Source organism: Sus scrofa, chromosome 9 (genome assembly GCF_000003025.6).
Source record: "Sus scrofa isolate TJ Tabasco breed Duroc chromosome 9, Sscrofa11.1, whole genome shotgun sequence".
Classification (NCBI taxonomy): Eukaryota; Metazoa; Chordata; class Mammalia; order Artiodactyla; family Suidae; genus Sus; species Sus scrofa.
The window spans coordinates 110,173,275-110,189,168 of record NC_010451.4 but is presented as its reverse complement, the minus strand read 5'-3'; the positions used below and the strand labels follow the sequence as shown (position 1 = coordinate 110,189,168).

The 15,894-nt window shown below is 40.2% G+C and overlaps 1 protein-coding gene across 1 annotated transcript in view; it reads left to right on the top strand.

The window, feature by feature from the left end:
* CNTNAP2 (contactin associated protein-like 2) overlaps nt 1-15,894 on the top strand; it is a 2,040,635-nt gene that overhangs the window by 1,591,976 nt on the left and 432,765 nt on the right. The window contains 1 exon segment of the mRNA XM_021102606.1: nt 7,768-7,924. Coding sequence (XP_020958265.1) covers nt 7,768-7,924 — 157 coding nt within the window.

The following is a 15,894-nucleotide window of genomic DNA, read 5'->3' as shown; positions in this document are numbered from 1 at the left end:
GTAAACTACTAGACATAACGAAGTCTCCACTAAGTCAGAAGCTTAGAAGACAGGAATCAGGTTTTCACTCCTACTCCCCAAATTGTCTCTCCAACACTAAGAAGGTAGTTATTATGTAACATGGAATTTCAGTTGCAAAACACCATTTTACTACTAATTTGAAAAGTTGTAGCCATCTTTTAAATACAAAGCAAGCCGAGGTCCTTTTTTCATAGTTAAAAGGTAAAATAAAAATTAATAAAATCAAGGCACAGGGTTTGGAGACATTCAGTATAAATAACAGACCAAGGCAAGGCATGCTTTGTCAAGTAACTACAGTATTTAAATTCAATGGAGAGCAAAAATAAAGGGAGCAACTAGTACTCACAAAATCATTGTCCCTGTGATCCAGTTAATTCCTTCTTCATTTGTTCTATAAAGAGGAAAAGAAATATTTAAAATAATTGGGCAGGGTTTTTCTAGTGAAAAAGACTCAAAAAGTGCTTTACTACATCCTACAAAGAGCATGTGGTTCCATTCGATCACTTTGGTATCATTAATCACCTCTGTTCCTGGGGCCATGGCACAAAGGAATTAACCAGAGTTACTGAGGGGACCGTGAACGTCAGTGACCTCTGTAGAAACTGAAGCCAAGTTAACTTAGAGTGAGTTGGCCTATTCTGTTCTCTTTAATACTGCTTAGAATTACGAACTCCCATCTAATCTGTCGTTTCAATTCCATTCAAATTAATAAAAATCTAATTCATTTGAGTAGGATTCAAAGTGATTTGATTCAACTCAATCAAACTCTGCTCAGTGGAATCAGCTCATGATTGAAATCTATTAGGTTCAATTCAATAAAATAAATTTAAATATTATGCAGCAAAATTAATTTTTAATTAATTAACATTTCAGTTTAGGTCCATTTTGATCTGAACTTCAGTTCTCCATTTCTAAATTTGGTCTCTATTCAAATTAATAAAATGTAGTAAAATCCAATGTAATGCTGAAAGAGGCAACGTGCAGCTAATCAGCTTCATTCATTTCTGTTCAGCCCTAATCAAATGAGTTTAGTGACATTCAATCAGGAAGAGATAAAATGTTCACCTTTCATGCCAAATTGAATGTTTATATTATAACTTCAAAATTATAAGTTTTCCCAACTTCACATCGCTGTCTGCAGTAGGAACTCCACACAGGACTTTTTTGGATTCATTCTCTGTTTGGTCTTTAGATTAACATAGAACAGCCCAGAATTAGATGGTTGGAAAGCAAAAAAGAATATTGTTGTCCAGTTTAGCAAAGTGATTTTCACAAACGTTATAGGCAGCTTGAGATGATAGGGTATCTATTAAAATGCCAAGATATATAATTTTTAATTTTACTTTTAAAGTTCTTAATCTAAATAGTAAAAAAAATAAGCATTTGGACTCAGGATCATGCTTATGAAATTGCAAAAAAAAAAAAAAGGTTACAGTGACTAGATTATTTAGAAAAAAAATTGGGAATTTTAAATGGAAGTGTTACTACAGTAAACACCATTGTTACCTCTTCACACCTTACCAAGAAAACATCCTAGATTGGTGTCCCAAAGGAACCCAGGCACCACGTCCCTCACTGGTCTGTGAATTAAACCCAACGTCATCTCACCAGGTCTTGTATGACAGGCCTGTCTGATGATAAGGATCATAAGATTATTAAGTGGCAGAGTCTCAAGATCTTCCTTTGAGATTCTTATTCTGTAGATCAGAATAAGCTTTACAAGAGCCCCAGGTGAATTGGAAACCCTTCCCTATACTGATTTCCCACTGGAGGAGAAAACCTGGGAACAGTCACTCCATGACGTCCCCTCCCCTCATCTTTCTCTGAGGACCCTGAGACTTGGCTGCCATAGTCCGGTTCTTGGAAGTGATTGCATAGTGACAAATTTCAGATGTCTAAGAATGGCTTCCTCTGTTTAAGGAACAGAATTTTAGGACTAACAGTTCGCTCCCACTTCCAGTGCTGGCACGGGGGAACTGTCAGCATTATCTTTAGGGTTCTGCAACTCTTGGACTGTGCACATTCTCCTACTGAAGGAAGAGGGAATTCTGGCCTGCTTGATCTTCCAGGTTATAACTATCAGATTATCTAGAGAGTGCTATTGTAGCCACAGCACCTCCAAATTTCCCCTCTGCTCCAACCCCATCTGGAGCTTATTGTAAGGGCTCTTACATTCCTTCACCTTCCTCCTTAGGTCATTTGCTTTGGGAGGAAGCTTCTCACAGGTACCAAAATGTTTTGCATCTACAGTCTAGAATTACACCAATTAATGATGTCTTAGCATATTGTCACCATGGACTATTGGAATCAGATCAGAGTGGTCAGCTGAAATGTAACAATCGAGTGGAGGGAAGAAGATTCCATGGTGCCATGATAAGTGTGGAAAGGTATTGGGAGGTTTTTCAGAGTATAAGCCATTCTTTAGAAAGAGAATCCTGTGTGGTAGGGGTCCTTCAAAACAGCCAGAATGCTGCCAGACAGCGTGAGCTGGGGAGGGCTGTAATGGCAGCAGCCAGCAGGGGGCACTAAGCAGAGCACAGAAAGGCAGGTCCCTGCTGCAATTATACCTGCTCTATTTCCTCTGTTAAAAAACCCCCTGTGATTCTTTAACACAATTTGTGGATAAGTGGATAGCAGTAGATAAAATAGGGTGAGATTTCATCAAGCTAAAAATATGCTTTTAAATTTTCATTTTGGAGATGAAAACTTCTGTGGTATTGTTTTTAATATTCTGTAGAAGTGCATTTAATGGAACTAATTTAAACTCATAGTGGCTATACTGGGTCTTATTGCAGATGTGCCGGGATAACATTTAGGTAAACAGACTATGAGGTTACTTCTATAGCCCAGAAGTTTTAAAGAACACATGTTTAAAGTCACAGATACGTACCACATTTTCAACAAGAGGTCCCCATGCACTTGCCCTTGTGTTTCTGAAACAACTTCTTGTTATTGGAGAAAATAACAGAGATCTATTGGTTTTGCTAAATTTGGGGAAACAAGTTGCCTCTTTTCTTTCTCCCCTTTTCAGGTTAATCATCCAAACTACAATAAATTCTCAGCACAGGGCCGTGATTAATATAATTCAGTCCATTTCTGGCTGTTTTAATACAATATGCCTTACTTTGATAATTTAGCTTCTAGTTAACCTAGAATGATGTTTATCATTACATAATCTGGTTACAATGATTCACCTACTTAATAGAGTTAACAAAAATCTTCATATTCTGAAGTCAGACAATTCTTGAACTCTTAGCACTGGGTGATTAAATCGTTTCTTTTCTCACCATTTTTATTCTTGTCTTTTAAAGTGTTTCCATTTTTATTGCCTTTAACTTCTTTTCCCCAAAGCCAATTAACAGGTAAGTAATTATTTGTAAAGCAAAAAAGTAGCACTTTGTTAGCACAGCAATGAAATAAGGTGATTCTTTGCCCCACACAAATTGAACCATTCTCTTCTTGCTGAATATAAAATATATGCCAAATTAATAAATTATAATGATTTGATTTAACCAAATTAGCCAAGGCTAATAACAAAGGGTACAATTTGCTTTTTCCCTGGAATATGTTGTTCTTATTGGCATTCTTCTGTTGGTGGCAGATGTGGAAACAGCTCCATAAAATATTTTGTACTGCATTTAACTTATTTTTTGAGGAAAGAGAACAAACTAACATTGACTTTGCATCATCCTGGGAACATTACCTATTTAAGACTATAAGTGACTTGAGAAGATGGGGGGTGGGGGGAGAACTCAGAGACTGAGCTGTTCCTACCCACTCAGAGGTATGTCTCCGTCTTGCACCGAACAGAAGGAACGTCATTGCAGATCATCCTCTTGGACCTCATCTGATGTCTAACCAGAGTGCCTCCCTACAGGGACTGAGGTCTGCCCTGGGAGATTTGTTCAGAGCCTGGATCCCATGCGGAGCTTAGGGCTTCTACTGGTCACCTGTGACCCAAACAGCTTGTTCCTGAGACTTCCTCTCCTGGGCTTCTTGGTACTCCCTGAAGCTGTGGCTGGGAATCAGCTGGCTCTTTCTCTGCTTCTCCCACAGCACATTTCTCAGTCTCAGGCTGAAGGAGACCCTGATGGTTACCTTGCTCCCTTTTTTGACATTGTCCTGACTTTTATCAAGAATGCTAAGCCACACAGTTTCTTGCAGTTTCTTGGATTCATGCAATTGATCATCACTGTCTATAACAAAAAGTCAAGTGCTAGGTTTTTAATACTGGCCACTGGAAGGAAGGACTGGAAATTGAGTTGAGGTTCTGAGATATGTACTCTTTCATCAGCTACTTGATGTACAATTAGGACAAGGGAGTTTCCTACCAGACAACCCCTGTGCTCCAGTTCTGCAGGTGTCTGCTTTGTTTATCCACCACCCCCCAACTGCCATCTGGTGTGTTAGTATCCCCTAGTTCCCAAAACCAATAGTAGTAACCAAAATTTCTTTTGAGAGAAAGAATTTAGCTTTAGGTCAGCTTGAAAAGATGCAATGTGATAAAGAAATGTGATAACCAATCTAGGTCATGTTCCTACATTTTCAGGGTCAGGCTGTGGTCTGGAAGGCCCCAAGGGCCTTTGCCAGGTCAGCATGGCACATCTGCTTTGGTCCTCTTCCTATAACACAGCCAGAGATGGAATCAACAGAGATCTAGCAAAATGGACTGGCTCAGATTTTGTAGCTTCTATAAAAAGAATTTTTCATATTTTTTAAGTCTTGACTGCATCAAAAGAAAACAAGGATTTATTATTGGTGATGGTTCCAACATTGGAAGGCATCAGAAATTGGATGCATTACTCTTTACCCTGATGGAAAGAGGAGGAGGAAGCAAAATAACTTAAATATAGAAAGCAAACAGCACCCTATATCCTGGGCCTAAATGGGCAGGAGATAGGGTTTCAGGATGGACCCTTATCTCAGAGAGCTGGCTTCTGTCTCCCTTCAGGGCAGGTGCTGAAACAGCCCTCACACTATTTGCCAAATCAAATCAAGTGTATTTTTTTTTAATTCAGGTGCCATCAATGATCTTGCCAAGGGAAAAATTGTAACTTTTCCAATGTAAGTCAACACAATGGGAAAATCTAGAAATTTTGTTTGAAGTAAAGAGAATACCTGATTAACTTCTTTCTAAGTTCAGAGCATTTATTCATTCATTACATCAAGCCTGAACTCACAGTACAGTTTTTATAACTTTAAACTACTTACTTCTAAAAACAAAACAAAATGAAAAACCAAAAAACAAACAAACAAAAAATTATTGGCATATCTGAGAAAGCCAAGAAGCATTTTTTACATAATTCCAGCATGGCCCTTACTTACTTCGCTGTCTTATTTGCTTAGATGTTGTGACTGTTTACATGATAACTCACTGAGTGCAAGACATTTTCCTCATCTTCATGTCTGAGCACATGCACAAATACTGGGACAGGTGTACCCCTAACATCTTGAAAAGGTGGGTGGCTTAGTCACCGCAGAATTTTAGTGGCAATAATTGCCTAGTCTTACTGGTTTACTGGTTTACTGGTCACATGGCCTCTGTGAGATTCCATTCATTCCCCAGCTACCTGCCAGGAAGCTGTTCTCAGGGCCTCTCCCTTCTCTCCTTTCCTTCCCTCCTCTGCCTGCTGCTTGCTGTCTGGCTTCTTCTTCCCATCGTTCACCTGCAATTCCTCCCAACAAAGACCTTCTAGGTGTCAAATTAAAAATCAAGCTTTCATCTTAATGAATTTAGCTATGAACTCTGACAATGCCAACCGCACTGCTATTCTGGAAATTCTCTGCTTGTTTCTCTTCTGCCCTCTCTGACTGCTTTCTCTCTCGACCTCCACTACGGGCATCTGCCTCTCTTTCTGTTCTCTACATGCTATTGGAATCCAGAAGAATCCAGCAACATCTCTCCTGCTACCAGTACTTTCCGGCTTACACTGATGGTTCTAGCCCAGAGAATGCTCCTGGGATCAGACTTCTATAGCCAGTTGCCTCCTTCATGTATCAAGTACATTATCCTTCCTTCGACATTCCCTAAACTTGTCATCTTGTGACCTAGCCTGGTGAATCACAGCCCCTTTGTCCTAGTCACATGGGCCGAAAACTCTGGATTAATCCCCAACACCTTCTTCCCACCAGGTCCAAGCCAGTTAATACCTCCTAAATCACTTTCCATTTTTTCTTCATCTCCTTTTCCACTCCCTTTCTTATGATTGCTTCTCTGTATCAACATAGGAGCCTCACATCTGACCTCCCTAACTATTCGTTCTCCCAAAATCAGTCTTTTGTCTTACTGTAGATCTTTTAAAACACAGCTTAGATCATGAAAATTCTCTGCTTAAATTACTTTAACGGTTTCCTATTAGTTTCAGGATGAAGTTAAACTTTCTTCAATAGGAGGAAATAAACACTGAAAAGCAAAACTAAACCAAGACAAAATATCTTATTATTTGGACAGCGTTTGTTGTGATATGGCCCTCACCATTCTCATTGCTACGTTTCCCTGCTACCCTTTCAAACATATCCCTTCAGCCCCGTTCTACCACACACACACGTACTCCTACATATATATTCCATACAGAACTTTCCCATTCTGCTCCCTGTGCCCCAAGTCCTTACCTCTCTTACATCCTTATTTACCTGGGCCACTTAACCTTCAAGGCGTAGCTCAAACATGTTACCTCTTCTAGGAGACCTTCCTTCCTGACCTCCTTTCCCTCACTCACTCTGCTGTGTGTTCATAGTAATAATTGAACTCTCATTTGTATCTTTTTCCTCCATTGTTCTGCTGAGTTTCTTATAATGCTGGGCATGTAATGGAAACACAATGGATCTTCGATGAATGAATGAATGAATGAATGAATGGGTGAATATTAGGCCAAATAATAAAGCAAAGTAGTATTGTATAAAGAGCATTGTACAATGTCTGGTGAGATACAGTGTAAAATGTCTGGCTTGGAATCTAATCTGCTGATCAATCCGTCTAATATGATTGAAAGAATTGTTTTACCTTTCCCAACTTAAGTTCCTTAGCTGTAAAAAGAGGAGATCATAACTAAGACATAATGAAAGTCCACATTTAGCTCTAATATTGTCATCTCCATGACCATCGTTTCACAGCAGAAGCACAGCTAGTCATGAACTTAGTTGTAATTGCAGAATTGATGCCTGGCCTACCCACCTTCACTGTGGACATGCTGCATCTGGGCAACCATTTTACAGAACAGATTCCTAAATTCCTAAAGCTTGAGTATAAATATTTCTTTCAATGGAAGTGGTGTATATCCTGGTAGAAAAACTTTAGTTTCCCATTCTCTCTGATATTTTTATTAAATATTCCTATTATTGAAATACATGGAGTTCCCGTCGTGGCGCAGTGGTTAACGAATCAGACTAGGAACCATGAGGTTGCGGGTTCAGTCCCTGCCCTTGCTCAGTGGGTTAACGATCCGGCGGTGCCGTGAGCTGTGGTGTAGGTTGCAGACGCAGCTCGGATCCTGCGTTGCTGTGGCTCTGGCGTAGACCAGTGGCTACAGCTCCGATTCGACCCCTAGCCTGGGAACCTCCATATGCCGCGGGAGCGGCCCAAAGAAATAGCAAAAAAAAAAAGACAAGAAAAAAAAGAAATACATTGACTTCTAAGAGGGTTGAGTGATTTCAGTCTATCAGAGAGCAGTATTGCTCCTGGGAAGGGGGACATAATAGTGACTGAGTCCTGGTCCTATTTCAGTGTGTCTTTTCCCTTTCTCCTAGATGGAAGCCCTTATACCTGGTGGGTTGGCAAAGCCAACGAGAAGCACTACTACTGGGGAGGCTCTGGGCCTGGAATTCAGAAATGTGCCTGCGGCATCGAGCGCAACTGCACAGACCCCAGATACTACTGCAACTGTGACGCAGATTACAAGCAATGGTGAGTGCAGGTGCCAAGCGCGAACTTGCCTTCCCCTTCCCCCACCCCTCCCCCGCCCCCGCAGTGTGCCTGTAGGTCAGACTAATTAGATGGAAGAGAAAGTGTGAAAAGTGCTGAAATAATAAGATAATAGGTTAGAAAGGTTTGGAACTAACCCAGTTGACAAATGTCAGGAACGTTCTGAAAAATATAAAAGCAGAAAGAGGTCAGTGCTACAAGGGTATGCATTTAGACATAGAGGAACACATAATTGATGTGTTCATATTTTATTCAGAGAGGGAAATAATGAGCCATGTAGTAGACAGTGATTTGCATTATAAAATGTGCTTTGTGACAATAGAGGGGGTGGCCGCAGGCAGGGAGCCCTTGCGCAGGCGTGTGAGAGCCTCCTCGGCAAATAGTCTCCTACAGTGAGTGCTTCCACCTCCTGCAATGTTTGCTTTGAGTAGCTGGATGAGGGGGAAAAGACAGAGGGGGGGAAAGAAAGGGAAAAAAATTGTTCTTTGCTCTCTTTTTGCCGGTCTACTATTCTTTCACGCTTTGAACTGTTTATAACTCTGATACAAATCAGTTCAAGGAAGATCTATTTTGGGTTTCTTTCATCTCTCTACTGGCTTTTGTCCTGCTTCATAGCAAATGGCTGGGTCTGTGTTAGTAATAGATAAAGATAAATCAGCTGTCATTCCGTGGGAAAAAGGCCCCAGAAGTTTGAGTGGAAGGATATAAACCAAGTATGATTCTGCTCACAGTTTCAGACGCGTGGAGAGGCTCGCTGTGCTCCATTCCCGCCTCTGGGCGGCAGCAGAGAGCAGAGCCCTGAATTTCCTCATGTGACCAACTGCAGTTGGCTACAGTCACCTCTGTTTTACACTATTTAGGACAGTTTACAGGGCTAGTTCATTCTGCCAGTTAACTGAAAAGCTGATTCTGAATGTAAGGTCATGATTGTCAGGTCGGATATCCACCTATTTTTCCAAAAGTCATTTTTCTTTTAGTAAATGAAATGACTTACCAAGGCTATACATTTCCATGGCTTAGAATTTCTGTTATGTGTGTGTGTGTAAATAGCTATAATTAGTCTGTAATTTGTGTTTACCGTAAAGGGGAAATAATGATACTAACTTTTTAATTTTGATTGAAAGATATATCTGCATTCACACACACACACACACACACTCTCACACACTCACACTCACATACTCTCTCACACTCACAAGCTATAACAAAGACTGAAAATCAGGAGAATGAATTCAGAAGGACCTGGGCTTTGAAGATAATTTTTTCAGTCAGTTAGTCAGTCAATCCTTCATCTATCAGTCATTTACTCAACAAATATTTATGAAACTCATTATGTGCCAGGGAGTCTTCTAGGTACGGGGAATAAAACAATGAATGGAAGTAACAAAACCCCTGCCCTGACTTACGTTCTTGTCACTTTTTACTAGTTGTGTGTCCTTAAGCACATTCTGCGGTCTCTCTCAGATTCATTTGTCTGTTCAGCATTCCTTTAGGAAGCCAGTTTTAGGTGCATTCTCCCCTGTCCCAGAGGGCTCATTGTCCAGGGAACCCAGAGTGTTCAATTCTGTTTGTCCTACCACAGAGGAGAGTTGGGATATTCAAAAGGAATAGGAAAATCTAGTGCATGAATCCAAATGAGATTCATTTTGGTCCGACATTATCCCAAGTGCTACGGATACAGTTGTAAATAGAACATGCTCTTAGGCCTCAAAGCCCTCTATATTTTGTTGGGAAGAGCGCATGCATGCATACACACACACACACACACACACACACACACACACGCATACACACAGAGACAACAATATGATCAGTGCTCTGATGAAGACACTGCAGAATACAATAGAACCATTGCAAGAAAATTGAAGTCCAGCTGAGGGAGCATTAGGAGGATTTAAAAGAGTTCTTGGGAGACAAGGGTACTTGAAGTGAGAGTTTGCTGGGCACACTCTTCCTTGCAAGATCATCCTGAACGAGAAGCATAAATAAGGACAGCGGGTTTGGGAATTGTCAATACAGTAGATCTGCACTGTGACGTGGAAAAGGAAGCACAGTAAGGCTTCAGGGCACAATAACATTAGAGCTGCCATTCTTTTCAGGGGGTAGTAGGAGTTTGGATTTATTGGCAATGAGCCCTGTGGAGATAACCTTGATAGGAATGGTGGGAGAGGAGGAAGAGAGTCAGCAAAAGGATGTTGTGATTGTCCTTGAAAGGCATCAAGGGCAAGGCCATGGGAAAGAGTATACATAGGAGATATTTGACAAGTGGTATCTACGGGGCTTGATAATTATAACTCTTTGAGAAGAAAGAGAGGAGTCTGGGTAAACTCTCTACTGGGTGCCTAGAAAGGGAGTGGCAGCAAAGCCATTTATCAAGTTAAGGAATAATAGTTTGAGGGGGTAGATGATGAGTTCAGCTTTAAAAATATCAAGTTTGAGGCTCCAGCATAATGTCATGTTTAAACTCACATTAGTGGTATTACCGATAACAATATAGAGTTCAGAGCAGTGTGTTTCCACGAACATACCTGCATTCAAACTACAGATGAGAAGAGCTGGCGACAGAGCTTTTTAGCCTCACTCAAAGACATACCCCTCTGGCACGCTCTTGATTAGATCATAACTCTTCACAGGTACTCAGGGACTTGGATGCTACTGGTGTCTTGTTCCCTTCTGGCTGAGTAGCAGCTGAGATGTCCTTACCCCTTTGCTTCTATAAAGTTTATCTAATGTCTCATGATAGAGCACCATATTTTGAGCAAATGGAATATGTTTTTAATGAATAGCTCTTAAAATGATCTTCCCTATTTAGCACAGGAAAGAAAGCTTTTGGTGATGTCTTCTTGGGCTTTGATTTTTCTCAGCATCTGGCAAAGACCCATTCTGTGGATACTTTCAGTATTTTGGAACGAATAGGTTTGTTCCTAGGAGGTGTGTTCCAAAGTTCCCAAGAGCAGCAGAGAGAGAGCTAGACTTGGAGCCAGAAGACTTTAGATTTACCACTTTGCAGCGAGGCTCTTAAGCAGTCTGAAACTTAGATTTGTTGTTTGTATAATAAAAATAAATCTTGACTAGTAGGTTTTTGTGAGAGTTAAATAGAACATGGACTATGAAAATATTCTGTAAATTATAACAGTGAGAATATAAGGCTATTTGCTGTTCTTACTTATGTAATTCTCACTGCAATTCTTAATGGTTCCAAAGGAATCTTAAGAAATGAAAACAGACTGTGGAAAGAGGTCTCTTCCTTCTCGCCCTGCTGGGCTGAAAGCTTCAAGTCAAATTCCACAGTATCACATAGCAGTGATATGGAGCAGGCTTTATCAAAGAAATTTTCAAGTCAGGGATCATCAAGAGCAAAGAAGGTCCAGGTCTGCCAACCTCATCGCCAGGCTCTTGTCCAGAACACAATGTTCCAAAGAATCCCTTGCTCCCCTCGCTGCTTGTAGGAAAAGTCAATGGAAGGGATCAGATTCTGAGGATACAGCAGGCTGGGTCGGAGGAGCCAGCTGTTCACTACGTTGTCTGGGAGTCGTGCAGAAATGGGAAGGGAGCCACAGCCCCTGTAGGAGGCTGACTTTGGGTGCAGCCCCCCAACTGGGAGAAATGGAGAGCACTTCTGGCTGGTTCAGTGTCCAGGTGGCCAATGTGTGCTTCATGGTCACTGGTAGCCAGTTCTTGTTGTCCTGTCACAGAGAGCAGCCGAGAGACTCAGGAAAAGGAGAATCTAGGGCATACATCCAGGTGAAATTCACATATGTGAAACCACACTTGTGCTATACAAGTGAAAATAGAGGTTCTACTGAATCTCATGCTTCTAGATTCTGTATATAGCTAAGAATGTTACTTCTTCCAGGAACCTTACCTCAGTCACAGCAAGTCATTTGATTAAAATGGACTGAGTCCAAAAGGAATGCAAAGTTCTCCTACCCCTTTTTCTCTGTATGTGACCTAAGTCAGGACATTTCACTTCTCTGAGTTTTCATATCAGCAAAAAATAGATAGTACTTCCCAATTCATGTAAAGATAGGGTGGATTGATTTTGTTACTTGAGTGTTGAATGGAATCCTAGCTAAAATCATTAAAAATTTCTTGGAGTTCCTGTTGTGGCTCAGCAGAAATGAATCCAACTAGTATCCATGAGGATGTGGGTTCCATCCTTGGCCTTGTTCAGTGGGTTAAGGATCCAGCTGTGAGCTGTGGCATTAAACCCCTAGCCTGGGATTTATGCTGTGAGTGTGGCCCTAAAAAAAAAAAAAAAAAAAAAAAAATTTCTTAAGCTACAGATGTATAAATTGGGACCCAGGACAATTTTAATTACTTTCCAAAATTAGACTAGAAATGAGAAGTAGAGAGACAGCTAAGACCCAGACTTCCAAACTTATAGTCCAGTGTTTTCTACAAAATCATGATCAAAGGAGACAATTCATGTTGTTTTTATATTTTTAATGGTTTATAAATTTAATATTTTCACTAGTTATATGTAAGTTTTGAATTTAAAACAAACAATAGACCACATATTATATGTTCTTTTTAATAAGAACTCTAAAATTCAGATTAAGCCTTTATTCTTATTTGCTATAGTAAAATACAGAAAAATGGAGCTGAGATAAACTGGATTGTAGCTCTAAGCACGACTGGGTCTCACAGCAAACTGTCTGTGAAAACTATAACCATCTCAATAATTGCCTGATTATCTATGCTATGAGAAGTTTTGCAGTTATTTCTGAGATTGAATGCAATTTAACATTTATGATTTACTATTCACAGCAATAGTAAATATTCCCACCTCCCGTGCCAGAATCCTGATTAAGTGAGCCTTGGTCTCAGCTAAGTGCCCACCACTGGGTAATTCCCTGTCTCTTACAGCCCTACTCAATGAGCTAAATCATCGCATCCGAAATTAGCAATTCCAAAATGGAATTATCAGTGAAGGCATGCCATTCACTGCTTGAGTGCCCTTCTTCTTGTACTTGTAGAATTTCTGGATAGTCGAGTCCTGGCCAAGATGAGCACATCCATGGGAGGGAATGAGTGAGGTGAAAACCCATTAGCACAGTCTTTGTGTTACCCTTAGTAATCAGTTCCCACCTCAATATTAGAAAGGCCAGTCAAATACTACCTGGTAGTGCCCTAGTCTATTGACCCTGAATGGAACTGGCATGTCTATAGAGCTTTTCTTCCTGGGCCGGAAATAATCTGTAATGATGTTTATAGGCAGCAGAACCTCTTCATTGTTTCAAAGCCAGAAACTTAGTTTGATTGGGTTAGTTTACTATCCAACAACTGCTAAACATTTTGAATATTTTGAAAGGTAATCATTTTTTTTCATTGTTTATAGTTTCCTCAAATCTTCTTAACTTTTTCCCATGAAACATGTTGTTTTACTCAGAGTGAAATATTTATACGTGCATTCTCATTCATCATGTTGTTTATGTAATAATAACAGTGAACATGTATTCAGTGTTAATTATGTGCCAGACATTGTTCCAAGTGCTTAAATATAGGTCTCATGTCATTAAAACATCACATTGACACTATGATGAAGGTACTGTTTTTCCTCATTTTACAGATGAGGAAATTAAAACCCAGAGAGGTTAATTGACTTCCCCAGTGTCACAGTAAACAGTGGTAGAGCTGAGATTTAAACCCAGGAGGGCAGGCAAACGCCAGATTCATTCTCAAATATTACACAGCAAGACATAAACTCTGTAAAAATTTTAACATATGCGCTATATACAGAATGATTTCATTTTTCAATTTTTAAAATTGTGATAAAATCTACATAGTTCAGCAGTATTAAGTACATTCATTTTGCTGTGCAACCATCACCAACCTCATCAACCTGCAGAGAGAAATGCTGCCACCAAGAGTCCACCTCCAGGGAATTCTTTTCATCTTGCAAAACTGAAACGCTCTGCCCATTAAACAATAACTTCCCTTCCCTCTCTTCCTCCAGGCCCTGATAACCACCATTCTACTTTCTGTCTCTATGAATTCAACTACTCCCATACCTCATATAAATGGAATCTGACAGTCTTTTTGTGGTTGGCTTATTTCACTTGGCATAATGTCCTCAGGGTTCTTCTATGTTGTAGCATGTGTCAGAATCTCCTTCTTTAAGGCTAAATAATATTTCCCTGTATGTATGTTCCATGTTTTATCCATTCATCCATCAAGAGACACTTGAGCTGCTCAAAAATCTTGGCAATTGAGAGTAATGCTATGAACATGAGGGTAGGATTTCAATTTTATTATCTACTTTTACTCACCTCGGTGATGTTCCTTATTTGGTGTTTTTGGTTCAAATCTCTTGTTTTGATTGTATATGAGAAGTCATTTCATCATAAATAGATTCAAATGATTTTCTCAGTGTAACCTGGTTTTGAATCCTAGCTTTTTTTCTTGCTAACTCAATAACCTTGAACAAATTACAAAAGCTCTCCATAACTGTTTCCTTGGGAAAAAAATTAAAATTGGAAAAATATCTACATTATATGGTAAATTTGAAGTTTAAATGAGAGGATATTCCCAAGAGAGAATGCACATCTGTATTTCACTAGTCAGTGCCCCGCAAACGTATGCTGTCATTGTGGCAACGACATCCAGTAAGCCCACCTCAGACCACACGGGCCCATCACGCACTCAGGGTTATCTTGCGGTGCCCTGCGGTGCAGCGCGCAGGTGTTCACTGTCAGCTTCTCCCTGCCTTCCACAACGGCTTCCTTGCCAAGTGCCCTGTGGCTGCCCCAGGAGATTCCTATTCTGCGGGCAGTAGCTGTTTGAATCTGTGACTGTCACTGATGCCCTCATGGGGCAGACATGGAAACCACATCGTGTCTTTCAGTGAGACGTCACTGAAAGGCTGGAGCTCATAGAAATATGACTCTGAGGAAGTGTACAACTGCTCCCTGAAGTAAGCACTGTCAGAGACCAGGCAGGATTCCGAGCCCCCTGGGTCTCCACCCCATTGTCCCTAGTGATCCTCCTCAGGCAGCCCTGAGCATTTGGATCCAGGCTGGAAGCTCCTCCAGAACCTGGAGGAGGACCTTCTCCCAGCCCAAGAGGAGGAATATTTTTTTCTCAGGCTGACTGATGGTGCAGACATTAATTCCCCTTCAGGAGAAAATTCTCAGCTTAAGACAGTTTACAACAAAGAGCTGGGTCTATCTCCAGGCCTCAGACGGTCCAGCCTGTCCTGGGAACCTGGATTTGTTGGGACAACAGTCTGACCCACGATGTGCAGAGAGAACACAAGTCCAGTTTTATTTCATGATCTCTCCCCATGGGGGGAGAGAAGTCAAGGAAGTCACCTTTTAAGGTAAATTTGGAAATTGCTGTCAAAACTTCCATGTACCAATTCTTTGAACTTTCCACTATCTGGCATTCACTAAATTTGGAGTGAATCCAAACAAACACAAGTACTAAGATTTTCTTTTCCGTTTTTTGTAGACAAACCCAAACAGAAATGATTGTTCTTTGAGTTTTAGATCATTACATCTGTAAAAGGAAGGAGATAGATACATAGACACTTGCATAGATACTTTTGCCACAGGTGAAAGGACAAAAAGCAGGTTGAAGAACACTGTTCATGACATGAATCTGGTTTGTTAAAAATTTGTAGAGATCCCCTAACCATTATATATGCATAGACAATTTCTGGAAACTATACAGTATAAACTATTGATAATTTTTAACAGATTAGACTAAAGATGTGAGGTCTTTTAGAAAACTTGTCTTTAGCCCATTCTACATCTTATTTACCATTTGATTTTTTTTTTTTTTGGCATGCTCATACTTAACCTGTTCAATTAAAATATTTTAAAGTAATTTTTAAAACTAGAAAAAAATAGCCCCCACCCCCAGGCATCCTGTTTTGTAATGAAACAATGTTAAATTTTTTTCTTTTTAAAAAGCAGATAGAAGAATTATTGTCATTGTTCTCATTGTAG